Here is a 19,648-nt window from a genome sequence, read left to right on the forward strand (position 1 = left end):
TTGTGCACACTCTAATGTTGCACATGGATGGGTATGCCCATACAGCTGTGTTTGCGTGAGTGTCTCACGTGAACTGCATTCATATTTGCAAAGTGCATGCCTGAGCATCTGCACTCGGACTTAAGTAAGTGGGTTAGGTGTGCATATGTGTGCTTACTTTGTCAGTGTGTCATGTATACTCACACACACAACTGGGCATGTATGCATTCATGAACACCTTTGTGTGACTCTTTATATGTCTTTTTGTGGGTTATGTGTGCATGTGTGTACGTGTTCTATACATCCTAAGACACAGATGAGTATTTGTGAGATGTTTGTGTATACACATATAGCACATATAGATCTGTCATCTACATATGCAGCTGTGAATATTTAGGTACAAAATTGTATGTGTGTGAATGGGCATGTGTTAGGGGTTTGCATGTGTATTCGATTTGCAAATATGTGTGTCTGTGTTTATGAATGCTTGTATGTGGGAGGTATGCTTGCATCTGTGTGCACGTGCAAATGTGCAGGAAGGTGCATAATCACGAGGATTGACCCGGCACTAAGCGGGACTTAGGTTAGGGCAGGGATGTGCTGTTCCCAACCCCATCTCCCACCAGAGAGAGACTCCCACCATAGCCACAGACACGGTTAGCTTCTCTGTGCCCAGAACAGCATGGAATTCCGAATGGGCACGTATGTGCTTAGGGATGATTGGGTGGTATGTCTGATCCAGATCAGACAGCCTGGCCCCGCTGGCTTACCTTAGCCACACCTCTTTTTTGGGGGAAATGAAACTATGGAAGGAAAGTTCTGTGAGTCTTCTGGGTCAGTGGAATTCTTTTCTACGCGCAGCCCTTCTGTGCTGAGCTGGGAGAACAAAGATTGTATTCTTGCCTTGGCTTGGAGATCTCCACCACTAACATCTCCAGGGAAGGCCCCGAACTCCTCCTCAGGTGCCACAGTGGGGACCACACAACTCATAGTTTAGGGTGGGGAGGAGGCAGGCACAGGTGAGTCACACACACAGTGACCACCTTCCGTCGACAGAGGGATAGAATAGAATTGGAAGGAGCTCTCAGAGCCTCGGGCTGTGGATACCGTGAACAGCAATGCTCATGGGGAGACTTATTGGGGACTCCTGGGCCAGGCAATATGTGGGGACCCTCCACCCAAGGTGATTAGCCGTGTTGGGGGATGGTTCTGGGGAGTCACCATGGAAGAGAGGGAGCCAGGGCAAGACTCCGATTGCAGGTGAAGGAACACGTTGCTGGGACGTTGGATGTTAGATGGACAAATATCTGCCCAGCATAGTGGCTGCAGCTTGTTAATGAACTTATTAGGTCTCTGTGTCATTCATTCGAGAGACAGGCTAGAGCAGGCACAGAAACTCCCTGCCGTTACTTGGGAAAAAAAGGGAATGCAGAAAACCCCCACAGAGTTACATGTGCACAGCTGTGGCTGGCCCTTTTCACTGTTTGGGAGTGAGATGCCGGGTACTGGGGCTCTGACTTTCCCCAGAGGGTTATGAGGGCAACCGTTAGATCCTCCGAGAGTTTGGAGGCCTTCATGTCACCCTTCATGCCAACACTGGTACTAGAACCCTGCAAGAAAGGATCCTGTGTCCAGGCACGCCTGACACAGGCTATCACAGAACCCTTGTGGCTCCACAGAGCAGTTCCTGAGGAGCGGGAGGGAATGGGCGTGAAGATCATGGAGTCAGAAATGAGACGTGCTTCTGTCTGTCCCAGTCTTTCTGGACTTGGTGAGGAAAAGTCTCTGTAGTTCACGAGGACCCTGACATCATTAACCATACCACTGGCTGCCCAAGGCTTCTGGTTCTGATTTGGAATTTGGCCTCTTTTAAGAATGATTTTATTTTTAAATAATTAAGTTTAAAAAAAGTTGTCTTTAGGCAGGGTCTTACCATGCAACCCTGCATGGCCTAGAATTCTCTATGTAGACCGGGCTCAGCACCAAGCGTTGGGATTAAAGTCATGTGCCATCCTATCAGGCCTTAAGGGTAAACATTTCCATGCAGGGATTCAATAAGAAAATTCAGTTTGATTCTTACTGGATGAATTGGAAGTTACCCTGGAGGATGGGAATAAACTTGGTGACTATATTACCCTTCTCCTATGTCGTAGGACAGAGCTGAGAACAGGACGTGCCTAGGCCTAGTCTTCCAGGTGGGTCGGGTGGGAGAGCCTCTGAGAACTTTCCAGGCAGGGAGGGGTGGCCTTGGGCACACACCTGGGCCCTCCGTATGACACTTCCATTTTTCCTAGCACACAAAATCCCACGTAAGGAACTGCCGAAGGGCAGGTTGGTGATGTTATGTCTGTCACGCCCCCCCCCCCCCCCCCCCCCCCCCCCGTCACGGCCCCGTCTTTTCTATGCCCACGACACAATGGCCATATCTTGGAGAGGGGAAGTGGACCCTCAGGAGGTTTTCTAAATGAAGAAAGTGTTTGAATGCAAACGGTTGCTTTTCTTCAAAGAGCAAGAACTTCTCAGAAAGAGAGAGAAAAAACAGTCTTCTGCCTCCATTCGATAAGCAAGACATAATAAGGTCTCGTGACTAGGGAGTGAGCTGTGTTGTCCTTCCAGCTGTGAGGACACCAAGCTGTCTGTCTGTACAGGGCACCAGCTCTGGGGTGGAGCTGTGGGGGGACAGTGTTGTCCCCTACCATAATCAGGCAAAATAGAGGTTCCATTTTCATCTACATTGCAATGGCCCTGACCTAGACTTCCATTTCCTCCCACAAAAGCACAAGAGAGAGCCACTGGGGAAGAAACTCTAAATGTGGTGTGGGTCTTGGGCTGGGTAGATTAACCTTCCATCAAATTGTCCCACGCCACTGCCTGGCAAACCTGCACCTTGCTTGTCTAGCTTAGGTTCCATCAGCAACTTTCCCGGCTGAACAGGAACGCAACAGAAAAATAAATCCCTGCCTAATGGCTCGGAGACGGAGGAGCTCACAATTACACGGCACCCGCATCCTAATCTACGACTCCAGCTCAAAAGCGCTCAAGAGTCTACTCCAAATTCCTGTGGCGATAAGGGGCTGGCTGCATTTAGCCAGGGCTGGGATAAAAGATTTTTTTTTATGATAATTATCTTAGTGAGGGACGTGTTCGCATTTCCTTTCTGTGCAGTTCTGAATTTAACTAGGGTGTGTGCTTGGGGGGTAGTTGCTGTTGGGGTGGTGAAAAAAAATGTGATCTTGACAGCAGAGGTTAGGGAAGTCAAAATTTGATGTCAGACTATTATGTGTGGAAAGTAATTAGCTCCCAAATGTTTGATCAGTTATTAGGAAAAATGTAGAGTGGGTTATTTAATATCGGGGGTGGGAGGTGTGTGTGTAGGGGGACAAGAATCAATGCTCTAAAAAGAACCTTTTGGAAGAAAGGAATTTCAGCACACAAACACAATGGCTCAGGATTCTCTCTGGGCCCAGAATAGTTATGTCCCCTGGTTCCCAGGTGCTAGCTGCGATCCACACGTCCTCTCAAGAATCATCTTAGGAAAAAGGAAATCCCCCTCTTGCTGTACAAGTTTTGGCAATTTGTTTTTGTTTTCTGGATCGCCCAGTTTAGAAAAAACGACATTTTAGAGGAGGTGTCAAAGAGGACCTGGCTGGTAAAATAGTCCTTCTGCCCCAATTTCTTGTCTGCAAACTTAGAGATGTGTACTTCTGCAGAAAACAAAACAACCGCCACCACCAGCTCCACCAGAACGAGGCACTTTGGTCATTGACAGGCTTGTAGGGTCAACAGGTAAACTGAGGCTGAGTCCACAGGTGTGGTCACAGAGCCTTCAGTGACCATCCAGCTCCCTGATCTTCACTGAGGAATCCTGTGTCTCCTCGGGGATCCAAGGCACTGGCCTCCCAAAGACGGGAATGAGACTTATTCTAGAAACGTGTAGGGGCCAGTGTTTTCCTGTTTACTGGCAGCTCCTTCTAAAAAGAAGAAGCCACACAAGATGGCCAGGAAGAGAACTCAGTAATGTGCTTGCTGCAGGGCACAGCCTCTGAGTCTGATTTCTAGAACAGAATGGTGAGGGGCAGACACCAACCCCAGAGCTGGTAGGCGGGGACAGAAGGATTCGTATCATTCTGCCTAATTACCACAAGCTCCAGAGACCTTATCTTCAAAACAAGGGAGAGAGCACCAGATGGACAACAGCCAAGGTTGACTTCTGACCTCTAGACGCATGCCTACACAAGTGTACTTCTGTATACACAGGAGCACCCCCACTCCCGCCAGTGCCCAAGAAATTCGACATGGACCCTAGAATCTCTTGGTGAGCAATACCAACAGACTCGTCCTTCATTGCCGACATGGCCTTCTTCAGAACAGCTGTGTCAGGGCCCCACGTGGAGAAAAAAAATCCACCTGTTTGAACGGCCAGAGAGTGTGAAACTAGCTTCCTTTCTACCTCACCCCAGAGGTGTTCAGATAGAGACTGTCAGGCAGGACACACCCTAACAGATGGGCACATACTTGTACCAGAAGCTCAAGGACTCATCCCATTGTGGGAGCCATTTCAGCCCTTAGCTTTTTTCTGACAAAAAAACAAAACAAAAAAACCAAAACCAAAACCAATCAACCAACCAACCAACCAACCAACCAAACAAACAAACAAACAAAAACAAAAACGTAAAAACACCCTCTGTTATCTCTCTAGGATGTGTAACTACTGGTGAGCTTCTAGAAAGAGCCTGGCTGTTTCCCCTCTTACATGGACCAGATTCTCTCCTAAGTACCAAACTAGGTTGGGGTCCTTGTACTATACAAAGTTTGTAATACAGAGTTTGGATCCCCAGAACCCAGGTAAAGCCAGATAGATGTGCAGCCGCCTGTAACTTCAGGCCTCAGGAAGCTGAGACCGCGTTCCCCATGCCAAGCTGGCTAGGGAGACTAGCCAGACTGGTGAGCTCCAGGTTCCAAACAGACCCTCAATAAATTAAGTAGAAAGTGGTTAGAGAAGATACTCGGCATCACCTATGTGCTTCTACTGTATGTATGAGCACACATGTGTGTACCCCCCACATGCACACCACACATGTGTGCACACACATGTACATGTATGTACATAAACAAACATATATATATATACACACACAAGAAATTTGTTTTCTGGGTCACTAATGCTCTATAAATACAACGCAGCATAATGACCAATTTGCCTACATCCCCTCAAGCTTGCTTCAAGCCCTTGAATTCGGGATGTGCTCTGAGGGCTCTAGGAAAGGGAGGAGTCGCTGGTGTGAGGGGTGAGGGTCGGGCAGTACTGACTGGATTTTGTTTATCATTTGGTCAACTTGATAACAGGACTGAGTAGTATGGGAAGGGGGGACCTCAACTGAGAAAATGCCTCCATCAGACTAGCCCCTAGACAAGCCTGTGGGGGCGTTTTCCTAGTTAAAGGTTGATGTGGGTGGTACTACCCCGAGGAGGTGGTCTGGGCTGTGAGAAAGCAGGTTGAGCAAGCCAGCACGCAGCACTCCTTCATGGCCTCTGCTCTTTATTCTTTGTCTGTGCTTCTGTGAACTGTGACTTGGGGTATATAACCAGCCCTTCCTCCCAAGTTGCTTCTAGTCATGGTCCTTATCACAGCCACAGACGCCTGAGCGATACGCTTTCTGTCTGCAGAAATTCAGCCTGGGCATCAGCTGTGAACCCCTAGTCCTAGCAGGTGGCGTGCAGGAGTGGGCAACATGTATGTTCTTCCAGGTGGGTGGGTTCAGGGCCACCGCCCAGCAGGGTCTTACCATCCAGGCTGGGAGCCATGACACCCAAGGAGTAGGCACCTTCTTTCACATGCACCAACAGCTCCTCTCCAGGTTCGATGTCCTTAATGACTTTATAGTAAATCTAGGAGAGAGAGATTAAGGACGGTAGTGAACATTCAAGTTGTGTGTTTTCATCCTAGATATGCCACAGAGCCTCTACACCACAGCGGTGTTTCCCATGAAGAGGGCTGGCCCCAGGTGGCCACTTGACCTATGTTTCAATATCTTAAGAGAATTATTTTTATATGTGTATGAGTGGTTTTCTTTACCAGCATGTATATACACGCCCCATACATGCAGTTCCTGAGAAGGCCAGAAGAGGGCGTTGGATCCCCTGGAACTGGATTTCAAAGTTGCCAGGTGGGTGCTCAGATCCTCTAGAACAGAGAATCTCAACCTGAGGGTCATGACCCCTTGGGGTGGAACAACCTTTTCATCACAGCCACCTATCAGATCTCCTGCATATCAGATAGTTACATTGTAATTCATAACAATAGCAAAATTACAGTTACAAAGCAGCAACAAAAATAACTTTATGGTTGGGGGTCACCACAGCATGAGGAGCTGCACTAAAGGGTCCCAGTGTTAGGAAGGCTGAAAATTACTGATCTAAAACATGAAGCATTCTTCACCGCACAGCTATCTCCCCAGCCCCCAAACTGTTTAATTTTAAATGAAAACAAGTTTTTATTATATTTATTTTTGTGTATATTAGGAGGCAAGTTCCTTCCTCCTACCGTGTGGGTCTCAAGGATTTAATTCAGGTTCCCAGGCTTGGTAGTGCCTGCTGAGCTGTCACACTGGCCTGATCCAGCTGCTAGCGACGGGGAAGATGGTCTATGCAGGAACATTTGCCGCATATAAGCAAAGGAGAGAAACTGAGCCCATTTTAGTTTGCCATATTCTGCTCTGATAGAAAGGGAAGGTGATACTGGGCATCAAGACCCGATCAGGGGTCTCCCACGAAGTACCCCAGATTGGAGCAACTTCCCAATGAGAGTGCTCTAGACTATTTTCAAATCTCCTTTGTCAATGCGAGCGGGAGACACCTGGCTCCAGGGGGACGGGGTGGGGGTCAGGTTCAGAGTTGCAGTTGCTTGGGAAGGTGCTTTGCAGCTGGGCACAGGCTCTGTAGGTGACGATGCCAGGCTGTGACTTCTACACCAGTGTGGCAGCCGTGAGTCGGGTAGGCCAGGAATGGGATGGAGGGAATGCCTATCAGGATCTGCATGCATCCAGCAGGTGACAGGGATTTGGAGACTGTGGTGGTGTGTGTGTGTGTGTTGTGTGTGTGTGTGTGTGTGTGTGTGTATGTACTGTGTATGTTTATATGGTGTAGGGGAGTATGTATGAGTCTGTGCATGTGGTATGTCTGTGTGTGTGTCTGTGTGGTATGTGTGTGTCTGTATGTATGTGTGGTGTGTTTGTACATGTGGTGTGTGTATGTGTATGTGTAGTGTATGTATGTGGTATGTGTGTACATGTGTGTGTCTGTGGTATGTGTGTACATGTGGTGTGTGGATGTGTGGTATGTGTGTATATGTGTGATTTATGTGTGGTGTGTGTGCATGTGTGGTATATGTATGTGGTATGTGTGTATATGTGTGATTTATGTGTGGTGTGTGTGCATGTGTGGTATATGTATGTGGTATGTGTGTATATGTGTGTCTGTGGTATGTGTGTACATGTAGTGTGTGTGTATGTGTGGTATATGTATGTGGTATGTGTGTGTCTATGGTATGTGTGCATGTACATATGCATGTTCGTCTAGATTCAATGTCTGGAGCTGAGACAGCTACATCTGGTGTGTCCAGTTCAGCAGCATGGTCTGATGCATAGAAAGTTCACTATCATATCTCCCTGGGCCGAAGCCATGCCTGCTTTAGTGGCTGAGATGAAGATTGTTCTGTTGGGGAGGCTAAATCACCAGAGCACCGAAGGTTTGGGCAATTTGGGGGGTGTCTTGACTTTGCCCAGACTCTACTGTAACTTGAATTTTTAAAATCCTATTTTTAATGATGGTTTTTAAACACTTTAACCTCCCTTCTAGCCCACCACCCAGCAGGGGTAGCGAAAAAGAAAAGATACAGGAGGAGTGGACCTGTTTAGAAAGGTTCTTAAGAACTAATCTTATCTGTGTTGTCAGGAAATCGGCAGTTCAGTTCACAGGTCAGCAGTGGCGACTCGATCCACTGCCAAACACTTCACGGATGCACCAGCAGTCCAGCTCGGTAGAGTCAGGACAGCAAACAGGAATCAGCAGCAGTGGCACTGCCCAGCAGAGACAGCCAGGCCTCAGCCCAGCAGGAGTCAGCAGGAGTGACCTGGAGGTTCTCAGCTGTGCCTCTCTCAGGGACGAGATCTGTACCAGCAGGCCACGCTCAGCCTCCGTCACTGTCCGTCGAGTCCTGTGTATACCCTCCAAACATTACGTGTCTTCCATGAGCCGTGCACATGCGTGTGTCTCAGCTGACATCACTCTGCCAATCAGCCGGAGTCTTCGGAAGGGGCTCGAGACTGCAGCGCACCACCAGTTCTTTTGGTGCGTTTTCCCGACAGATGCAGCCCAACTATTGCAATGTAAAGCGGACCGATACGTGTGTGTTGCTCTCGAAGAGTCCTTTATCACGTGTCCTTTCCCATGCTTGCTTTAGCGGAACATCCTCTCTCCTGCGTCTGCTTTAGTGGAACTTTCCTTCTCGACTCTGCCTTAGCCTCTCACCTGTGTCCACTTCAGCTAAACGTTCCTTCACGAGTTTGCCTCAGTAAGACACCATCCAACTGACTTTCCAAAGAACCCTTACATTTCTACTTCACTCTACCTCAGAGATACCAGAGGCCCAAGCCCGTGTGGGCCTGGGTCTCCCAGGACAGAAGCTGGCTCAGGAAAGCACCTCTTTTATCTGGAAGGGTCAAACATGGGGAATCTCTTCTCTGTCACAGTAACTCACTGCCCACTATGGCATGGGTGTGCCTGGGACTCTGTTCTCTTATTAGGACTGTTTGATGTGGAATAAATGCTTCAGAGACACCTGCTGCTCTGAGGAGGCCTAGCAGAGGCCCGGATGCCCTACGCTTTCTTTCTGCATTGCTGGAGGGTCCAGGATGGGAGGAAGGATAGAAGAAATAACATTTTAAGAGAAGACAAACTAAAGCACAGGGACAAGAGGGGAGGTGACTCTCCAGGCCACAGACAGTAAACAAACCTTCTGTTCCTGCTCACTGGTTTGCCCTGCTAGGGGCAGCTGCTTCCCTCCCAGGGATACAGCCCTACTTAGGGATACAGGCAACTAGCTCCAGAGTGAGTCCTGGGTGTCACTAAAGGCCATGGAGGAACTGTACTGGGTCCCTAGTGCCCATCGGCAGTCCCTCCCAGAACACCAGATAGCAGAAGTGTACAGTCGGAGCCTACAGGTAGTCACAGGGATCTTATCAGTGCGACATTCCTTCACATGGCAGTCTGCGGTAGTAACTTGGGAGTTATTCTCAGGGAGGAGGTTGGTACTACAAAGAGATCTTAAAATGGAGACCAGAAATGGGATAAATAGGGTTCTTAAATAAAACCAGTGGTTTCTAAGATCTCAGTTTTACGTTACGGGGCGAGCTTATCTCTTTGAAGGTCAGACTGGAGCCCCTTTGCTTCAGAAAGGGATACACCCACAGCTGCCCCAGAGTGAGGAGCTGTGCCCCCCTAAGCCGGAGGGTGTGCGTCAGCTCTCTCACACTGCCCTCCTGCAGTGGAGTGTATACAGAAGCAGTCGGCAAATACAGGCTTCACGCCAATGGCTCAGCACCAGTGTGCCGGGTGATTTGGTGTTGGGGACAAGGGCAGGCACACACACACACACACACACACACACACACACACACGGGGGGGGGATGAAGGCACACACACACACACACGGGGGGGGGGATGAAGGCATGGCTCCTGGAGGTCCTGGTTAGAGTTAGAACTTATCACCAGACAGCCTTCCTCCCACCTCTAATCTGTGATTCCCCAGAATGCAGGAAGCCCTGGCAGCCATGACAGCAGTGTGTGCTTTCCCCACCAGAGGAGAGAATACCCTTCCCTTCCACCCACACCCCTCCCAGGCTGCCTGGCCTCCAAGGCTGCCCTCCATATAAACCCCACTCCTTTCTCTCTGGGCTACAGGAACCTGGAGCTCTGTCTCCCAATTTGAGTTCTGGGAGTTCCTTCCTGCTTCCTCTGAAGGTAGCCAGTCCTTCTGGGACCTACTCTTGTCCACCCCAAACCCCTGTTTCTGGGGACACTGGGTCTCCTGACCCCCACTTTGGCTCCGGAGACTTCCCAGAGTCCCTTCTCTAATCCCCTCTGAGGATGACAGGGAATCCTGGGACACCACACCCTCCCACACCTTTACTCCTGGGCTCACCGGGGCTCCATGGACCTCTATTCCAGTTCTGCAGACAGGAGCCTTCTGGGACCCTCCCACCAGCATGGGCATGCCTCAGTAGGGCCACAGCCTCACAGGATGGCCACCAGGGCCCCTGTCAGGGACATGTTGGGGACACTAAGCTCAGCAATTGTGGAGGTAGGACTTTGAGCCCCCTGTGTAATTAATCAGCCTCTATTAGTGCTAATTGCGGAGGCCAGGGTGGGGCCGAGGTGTCTCCTCTTGCCTCCACCTGGAAAGCTAAGGAAGTGAACAGGGATCTTCACAGCCTTTCTTGAAGTCTTGGCCCTGCCTTAGGCAGCCACGGGAGGCGGTGCATACAGAAGCCAAACCATGCTTTTATGACCCGGTTCAAGTGGCAAAAAGGCCTTATCAGTTAGGAATTCTGAGAAAGCCAGTTCCTGGTCTGTGGGGCTGGGTGATTTCCCTTAACAAAGGTCAACATTGGTGGGAACCGGGAGGTGTTGGAGGGGGTGCCAGGTTGAGGGGGACGGGTGGGGCATCCTATACGTGTGCACTGCTGCCCCTGTATGTTCTACGCCCCTTCTGTGCCTGGCTTATATTAAGTGTAACTCCAACCCTTAGGATTCTTACACTTGATTTATTACAGTTTCATCTAGAAGCCCTGGACCCCTGACCATTGGCATTACAGCAGAGCTGCCACCGAGTTTTATTAGACAACAGGAGAATAAGAAACCAGAAGTCTGATACCCTCTAGTTACTGCCCCCCAAGAATCCTGTAGGGGAGAAGCAAACCACTTTCTTTCTAAAACACAGCACCCCATGTTTGGGGTACACGCGAGTTCCGGGGACCTGTCACCGAAGGTCTGATCTCCTTGTCTAAGAACCTGAGGGTGGGTACCTTCTCCCCCAATAGCAGAGGTGACAAGCTTACGCTAGCGAGTCTCTGAAATAAGGATGCACACATCACACATGCACGCACGCACACACACACACACACACACACACACACACACACATACACACACACACACCCGAAGTGGAGCCTCTGATTCTTCCCCACCAGCTTCCCTCATCCAGCAGGGCAGAGCTCGGGCCAACACCCTCACGGTAACTACACACATCCCAAGTGTTTCCTTATACCCCCTGCCTCATTTCAGACACAACGATGTGGCTCTGTGTAGGTAAAGAGAACGTGGGACCGTCTCACCCAAAGGCAGAAAGACAGACACCCGCTCGGGGGTCAGGTCTAAGCCCAGGAGCTTCTCATACAAATGAACACGGAGAACGGTTCACAATGACTGTACCAAAAACACTGTCTAAGTGATTGAGACCACAGCCCAGGCCTGCTTAATCTTAGCATCCTACAGTCCTGCCATTTTAACAAACAAGCTCCCCAGCCGGTGACGTCGGAAGGAACTGAGTGGAGCCCGGGTTTAAAATGGATGAACATGCAGGCGGTTCCTTTCTTTGGCTCCAGTGGTCCTGCATCTGTACGGTCCTCACTCCACATGCCTGGCTGGGTCAGCTTCCTCAGGCCCTTGGAATTCTGTTACATTTGTCACTCAAAAACTTGAAGATCTCTACACATTTATCTCTTCCTTGGCTATAAAGTCTGGATAAGGGTTATAAAAATATTAAGTATTAGCCCTCAGCTAAATAATCAGCACCATTATATGGCCCCCCACAGGCACAACATTTAGTTAACGGAGGATCAACTGTGACAAACGGTTGTCTGGTGTTATCACTACAGTAGGACGCCGAGTTTACACTTAACTGCTCTTCAAAATGGAGAATCCTTCTGGACCCCCAGAGCCCCTGATAGTGAGTTTTTCTGAATTAAAACAAATTTTGACATGAATTTTTTTTAAGGCTTAAAAACAAAGTCTAGATTATATTGTGTGTGCATGTGTGTAAGCATGTGTATATGTGTGAGGGTATGTGGTGTGTGTGTGTGTGTGTGTGTGTGTGTATGGTTTTGTGAATGTGTGTGTGAGTATGTGTAAGAGTATATGTGTGTATGTGAGTCTGTGTGTGTATGGTTTCTGTGAGTGTGTGTATGTGTGTGTAAGTGTGTTGTGAGAGTGTGTATGGTATGTGTATGGTTTCTGTGTGTATGTGTGTGTGTGTGGTGTGAGGGTGTGTGTGTATGTGTGTGATTGTATAAGTTTGTGTGTGGTGTGTGTGAGAGTATTTGTGTGTGAGTGTGTATGTGTTTGTGTGTAGTGTTTATGAGTGTGAGTGAGAGAGTATGTGAGTGTCTGTATGTGTGTGGTGTGTGTATGAGTTTGTGGTGTATATGAGTGTGTGTGGTGCGTGTTTGTGTGTGTCTAAGTACAACTTGCAGAAGTTTGTTATTTCCTTCCATCACTGGGTTCCAGGTATTGAACTCAGGTCATTAAGTCAGGGGGCTGGTGCTGTTCCTGCTGAGACCCCGCCATCCTGCACTGGGGATTTTAAGTGTTTTGTTTCCTGGTTAGGAAAGACTCAACAAACTCTCTAATCACACCTTACTTGTTTTCAAAGAGAAAACGGTGTGTTCCTACTTGGAGCTTCCCTTTCAAAGGACCAAAACAAAAACTTGGGATTTTAATTTAAAACGATGCAGGGAGAAAGGAAAACGAGCCAGGAAAGGTCAGGGGCTCAGAGCCTGATGACCCTGCTTCCGACATCAGCCCTGGTGGATCAGGCCCCGTGGAGGTAAAGCAGTTTCTGTGGCGGGAGAGGGAAATGAAAGGGAGAGATCGACCGCGGCTTCCAGGCTTGACCGAGTTGAGCAGCACTGGGGTTTCCTTAAGACGCAGGGACGAACGACTCTGTGGACACTTGAATGCACACAGCTCCTTACCAGGTCCCCTGCTCAGACACCTCGCTCAAGAGGGACTGCTCTTCTCTGTGGGAAGACCTGCCCTTTGTGCTTCACGGCTATGGCTGGCTCCGGCTTCTAGACACAGGCCAGGCCTGGCATCTTGGCCGCTCGCCCTGCCTGCCGTGGAATACCGGGTGCTGTGCAGTGCAGGCTTGGGCTGTTCTTACAGATGAAAGGGGAGGTAAGAGGCCGGAGCTGCACGGCTGAGCCTCACGGCCTCTCCAGAGCTGCTGGAAAACATGCCCTCAGCCCGTCCTCCACACCTCTGCCTGCTGACCAGTAAACGCTCCTCTGCCCACATTCCCCTGCATTGAGGCAATAGCCCCTCTGTGACTAGACCTCAGCCTACCCCTGCTTCTTCCTGTGGGTACAGCATTTCCGAGCCTTCTTTTACTTTCTTAACATTGAAACAAATGCAGTAACCCTGCTTGTGTCTCCTGACTGCTTCAAACCAGCCCTTTTGCTCATAATTGCCGGAGGAAAAATATTTAAAAAAAAAAAAAAAAAAAAAAAAAACTGGATGTTTTGAATTTTCCAAAGAGAGAGGACTTGTGGGAAGGGGTTGGTGGGGCTCCACCTGAGGTGTCCAGAGTGAACTGGGAAGGCTTGTTTGTCCTCAGAAGAGACAGCGAAGACACCCCGAAATGGTTGCTTCTGACTGCTTGGCATCTGGGACTGTTCTAAGGCTATGACTTCACTGGCCCCCAAACACCAGGGCAAAGCCCAATCCCCCACCTTACTTCTGTAGTGGCTTTGTCGTTCTGACCAAAGGCAGGAGCTTTAGGGGCTGGGTGCACTGCTGCCCAAAGGCCTCTCTGTCTATATGGGAGAGATACTCATGGTCTCCCTCACTGCTTCTCTTTTCCAGAACCATAAGGAAGATTCCCAGGTAGACATGAGAATGGACCAGTCCCTTCTCAGAAGCGTGAGGTCCCCCTCACCCCTGCAACCCTCAGAAGAGGATCCTTAGAACCACAGAGTACTAGGAGGGCAATCTCATTTGGTGACTTGGGTACGGGGAAATGAGCACTGTCCTGTGATGTCACTAGGCAAGATGAGATCTGAGAGGGACAGGTGCATGGCACCTGGCTGGCTCCACTGGAGAAAAGGGCCACTGGCCTCTCACTGGGAGGCTACACATTGGAAGGGAGTTTCAGGAAAGCTGAGCCTGGGGCTCACCTCTGCCGTTTCTCCAGTTCCGGAAGGTCGCAGACAATCACACACAATAACCTTGTCTTCTGGCCAGGAGCAGGTCTGAATGTGTCAGGTGAGGTTGGAACGAGAGCAATGGGCTGGGCTGAGAGCACTCTTGGCATCAGGAGCAAGGTGGGCAGCTATGGCTTCCAAAGCCTATCTGGGTCACGCCCCCTGCCGCAGCCATAGGGACAGGGAGTCTCAGTCTTCTCTGAACAGCTGATCTGTGGTCTCTCCCAAGAACACAGGACACCATAAATCCAGGCTCCTGAGTTGACCCAAGCCCAAGTCCTGACCATTATGATCCCAGGGTCTAGGGTTCCTAAGTTCCCATTCTCCATGCTAACCTGTGTTTTCAGTTTAGAGCCACTTCCCCTCCATATGCAGATGGCTCATCTATTCTGGTAATTGTAGCTTCCAGAATTTTCTCTTAAGATGGTAGGAGCTTCTCCTGTTTCTGCATTTCTTTTGGATATGGGAGCTGAGTCATGCTTCATGAATGACTCAGCTCATTCAAACAAGGCCTGCTCATTTCTGATTTGACGTATTTTCCTCACTGAATGTCCTGAGTGGAACACCACTTCTGCCATGCAGGGTCATGGGCTCCTTCCCCTCAGGACCTGTGCTGTTCTGGGAGTGCTGCATGTATGTGCACGTGTGTGTAGGCTCATAGTACATGTGTTTACACGTATGGTTGTTATGTTAAGGCATGTACATGACCCCATGTGTACACACATGCGTCATGCATTTGTCTGTGAGTATCTGGCATTCTTAACTGCCCAGAAGTCTTTGTAGACACTCTTGGGAGGGGAGAAATAGTCTGAGAAACACTACTGACATTTTTTAGTGTTTCCTTTTCAAAGAGAAGCTTGGCCTCAGGCGTCTTTTTTAGTCCTGGGTCTCTAGAAAATTTTATTCAGCCACAGAGGGGACCAAAGAGCTACTCCATGAGAACAACTGTCTCCATTGGATGGCCAGGAAGAAAAAGCACTTATGTGGAGGCTGTGGCCATGTGGGGAAAAAGGAGAGCAGAAAGGAGAGAGAGGAATAGAGAAACACACACGTGTGTGTGTGTTTGTGTGTCTGTGCGTGTCTCTCTGTGTATGTCTGTGCATGTATGTCTGTGTTTGTGTGTGTGTCTTCATGTGTGTGTGTGTTTGTGTCTATGTGTGCTTCTGTCTGTGTGTGTGTCTGTCTCTCTCTCTGTGTGTGTTTGTGTCTGTGTGTGTATCTGTCTGTGTGTGTGTCTGTCTCTGTGTGTGTGTGTCTTGTGCATGCACATGTGCATTCACACATGTCTGTGAATGTGGAGACAGATCTCTGTTTTGGGGGAGAATCATGACTAGCTTGAAATCTATTCTTCCCTTCAGGAAGCCATTAAACCTAACTGGTGAGTATCTGCTGTGAGCCTGTGGGTTTCAGTGTGTGTGGGGCTCTGTTCTCCCCAGAGTAGAGGGGTCTCAGTATGAGGTTTAGGGCAGGAAATGCACCAGCTTTGGGGGGTGATTTTAGCTCTAGACCCTCCACAAGGTGGCATTTTCCTAACTCTCTAGTTCCTTCGAAACACACAGATATTATTTGTCCTGTGTATGGGCTTAACCCAGGGAAAATTCACCCTGTAAGGCCACAGGGGAGAGACAACCTGCAGGTAAGAAGCCAGGTAAGCCGACTTGATGCTAACCAGAGAGCACAGCCAGGTGTGTGAGTACAGGGCCCAGGGCCCAGGGCATGGTGCAGGGCAAGCTTGGGAATGCAGTGTCTTTGAGTTAAAGGGATTCGGGGAGTTTAAGGTTGTAAATCACCCTATCCTGGACCTTTCTTGCCCATGGTCTGAAATGAAAAAAGAATTCCCTGCTAGACAATCGCTTCTCTTTAAACCCACCAGGCAGTTTAAAGTAAACTTCCCCGAAATGGATTTTACAAAGGTTTCTGAAGGCTAGTTTGTTCTTTGAGAGGACCGTACCCTGTGTTTTCTGAAAAGTTTGCCCGACAAAGATTCATGCCTCACTGCTTGAGGGTATCTGAGTTGTAGCGTCTGTTTTCTAAGTAACACGACCCCTATTGTCTCTGCTCTACCGGGACCTCACAGAAGCCCACCCCTGCATCCAGCCACACCCCTCTCCTCCCTCCCCCAGCGCTTCCCAGGCCAGGGTGCTCTGCAGGCCAGAGCTCCAGAAGGAGCCTGGCTAAGTAAGCTCTGTGTGCCTGAAATCCAGTATGCGGCCGCTCTGCCTCTTTCTCGTAGCAGCCGGAGCTTTTCCTTTCCATTTCCCATCTTAACATCACTCTTATTTATTTCTGCATTCGGAGTTCTTCAGTTGGGCAGAAAGTCCTTTTTTTCTCTGCTCTCAGTATTATGGTTTTAGTTAAGGTCTTGGTGACAGAGGCCCTGGTCCTGGCTGTCGGGAACCAGCAGGTATCTGGTGTCCCTTGGACCCACGGCTAGGTCCAAATTGAACCCAAGAGCTAAGGGACCTAAGCTCTCAAGGAGCTCGTGAGGCAGTGTGCAGGGTCAGGGGTCTCCCCACAGCTTCCTTGTTGTTTTTTTAAATGCAAAATATTTCTCTAGAGTCAAGAGCCTTGAACCACTTTAGACAGCTTGCAGAGGCCACACAAGAATGGGGTCTTTGTTACGTGGTCTTCACGAATCGTTTTTTCTTAAAGTAAACTGAGCCCCTTTTTTTTTTCTCTCTCTCTCAACAAAATCTCCCAATGTAGCCCTAAGACACAGGCAGAATAAACTACTCTGTCCGGATGGCTGGGGCCTGGGAGCCAGAGAAACCCACCCATGCTCTGAGAACAGGAGGCAGCTTTGCTGAGGTACCAAGAGTCTGCAGCATCAAACTTACAGCTACAAAAGAGACCATGCTGTGCCAATTATAGTGCCCAGTGGAGTGGAAAGAAACGGAAGTCTTCTCTCCTGATGGGCTTCCAGGTCTGGACCCCGGCTGTATTAGTCAGGGTTCCCCAGAGTCACAGAACTTATGGTAGTCTCTATATAGTAAGAGAATTTGTTGATGACCCTAACAATGGTCTAGCAGTTGCTCAGTCCCACAAGGCAAGCAGTTGAAGAAGAGAGAGATAGTCTTCCTTCTTCCAATGTCCTCATCTAGGTCACCAGCAGAAGGTGTGTACCATCATGCCCGGATCTGGGACTTGCTTTGTCCCAGATGACCTTGAACTCAGAGATCTCTTTGCCTTAGTGTCCTAAGATTCATAACCTCTATGCCTCAAGATCTTCAGGCCAGATCCAGGTCAGAAACTTGTATCTCCCAGCCCCAAGATCACGGTCACAGGCAAGCCTTCCAATTCTGGATTGTGGTTCATTCCAGATATCGTCAAGTTGACAACCAGAAGTAGCCACTACACCGGCCCTGGGAGTCACTGACAGGCCAGGAAGCTGGAGGAATCAGTGAACTTACAAGGGTTTCTGCTCTGAGAAGCTAAGCTCAGAACTGGAGGTTCCTGGGCCTTTGAGAGGACTGAAGTCAGAATAGCTCAGCTCAGTTTACTCCTAGAGAGAAGGGAGGCCATGCCAACGAAAGACCACTTTCTTGGCAGAGGGTCAGGCCATGGTTACAGCTTGTGGGCTTTGGATATTTTCCCTTAACCTGGTGTAGAAGGCACCTGTGTGGCGGTAGACTGGCCAGCATCGACCCTTTTGGAAACGGTTTGACCAGGGCTGTTTAGGCAAGATTGCTTCCCACCTATTTCTGTTCACTGCTCTTCCCATGTCTCCTGGCATTAGTAGGGAACGTGGGCCCCGTGACTTGAGGGCTTGTCTACTCCTGTTGGCCTTTAAAACCATGGCTTTAGTTCTCCAATGCCATCAGCCTCAGGCAAGTTCTCCCACTCTCTGCTTTGTGGCCTTTGCTCTCGTGGAGTGTTCTGGGGCAGCTAAATTTTCTGAGCTTTTTAAATTTAATTTTAAGGTGCCTAATGGTCACCCCTTGTGGCAGGACAGAGCTTAGCAGGTGACCCAAAACCTTATCAGAGGCTCGGCTGACCCCCATCTTAACACCCATCCACCATGGTGTCATCTCCAAGGACAGCTCACAGGGACAGAAGCCCATCGAGCAGCCTAGACCTACCTGCTCGTTGATCTGACACATGGCGAGGTTTTGGTCATCACAGGAACACGCTACACGGATGTACTTGAGCCAGCTGCCAGCCCCCGTCTGATTGGTATCCACACAGAACTTCTCGCTGCCCAAGTCGTCAGAGATCTGCTGGGGAAGAGGCAAACTGAGGTCAGAGGTGACTGCCCTACGTGAGTTATATCACGCTGCACTGGCCTCAGGGGTAAGGCAGGATGGTAGGGTGTATAGACCTCACCCAGTTCTAGGCATGGAGATACTCTATCCACCCAGGCCACCTGGTCCTAGGAACCTCTAAAGTCTGGAGGAGAGAAGATGGTGGCCTTTCTGGTTCATACAGAGTAGTTAGCAGTCAGGTTAGGCATTGATGAGTCTCTAGCACAGTCAAACCTTCCATAAGCCGTCCAGGGGTGAGAAAATCTGAGCCTTCTTGCGTCTGACACTGTTTGCTAAGGACGGTGAGCTAGAAAAAGCACATCTGAAGGTAAAGGTGTTTGTCCGGGCATGTGAGCCCGTGCACACACACGTGTGCCTTGGGTGCACCTGCTCCCATTGGACATCACACCACCCGAATGCCAGAAAGACATTTGTCTCGTTTCCGTTGGAGAGTTTCAGTTTGACCCCGGTCAGCATGCAGATGGTTGGCTTCCTCGCTGTGTTTGTCTCACTCTGCTGTGTTGCTACTGTCTTCTGAACTTGGCTTCAGAGACTGGTTTGCTGATCTCTGCCCCCGCCCCCAACCTGAGGGTTGCTTGCAAGAAGACCTGGACCACAGGCTGGCAGCTGCAGGTGCAACAGACTCAGCTCTCGCCTGCTTTGCACAGGCCTATGGTAAACCCTAATTTAAAGAATTTGAAGCCAGCAGCAACTGGGGTGTCTAACTGGGCATGCAAAAGGCAGGATGGCTGAAGGGACATTGGTGGCCAGGGGTCTCCTGGGAAAAGGATGTCCCGGGGAATGGGTTTCCAGGTGGGAAGAGTGACCAGGTGGGTAGTATAGAGTCCAAGAAGGCAAGAGTAATCAAGTCTGAAGGACCCATCGGAGGTGGCAGGAGGGGCTCCATTCAGTTAGATGCTTCACACTTGGCACACACTGTTCAAGATCCTTGTACACTCGGGGCAGACACTGGAAGAATCCTTTGGAAAAGTTCAGCGTCAGCACAAAGCAGCGAAGCCAAGGGATTTGTGTTTGTTCCCTCTTCCGCAAGGACTCTGCCACAGAGTCAGACCCTGGGCACGTTGAGAGGAAGTGGGACTTCTGTCTCTCTCCCCCCTCAGCTTGCTTTGTCCCCCATGTGACACCAGTGAGCCCCTGGGTTCCTGATGA

General features: G+C 49.6%; 1 protein-coding gene across 6 annotated transcripts in view; it reads right to left on the minus strand.

The window, feature by feature from the left end:
• PRDM16 (PR/SET domain 16) overlaps window positions 1-19,648 on the minus strand; it is a gene marked incomplete at its 3' end in the record, with an annotated part of 304,481 nt that overhangs the window by 26,230 nt on the left and 258,603 nt on the right. For 3 of the 6 annotated variants that reach the window (XM_080921061.1, XM_080921062.1, XM_080921060.1), the window contains exons 4-5: window positions 18,317-18,451; window positions 5,766-5,868 (exon numbers count right to left, since the gene is read on the minus strand). In XM_080921061.1, the coding sequence (XP_080777187.1) occupies window positions 5,766-5,868; window positions 18,317-18,451 (238 nt within the window). Of the gene's footprint in view, window positions 1-5,765; window positions 5,869-18,316; window positions 18,455-19,648 lie in introns of all 6 variants that reach the window. The other 3 variants (XM_080921063.1, XM_080921065.1, XM_080921064.1) reach the window with 1 other exon arrangement.

The sequence above is a fragment of the Micromys minutus genome (assembly GCF_963924665.1).
Source record: "Micromys minutus genome assembly, chromosome: 9".
Classification (NCBI taxonomy): Eukaryota; Metazoa; Chordata; class Mammalia; order Rodentia; family Muridae; genus Micromys; species Micromys minutus.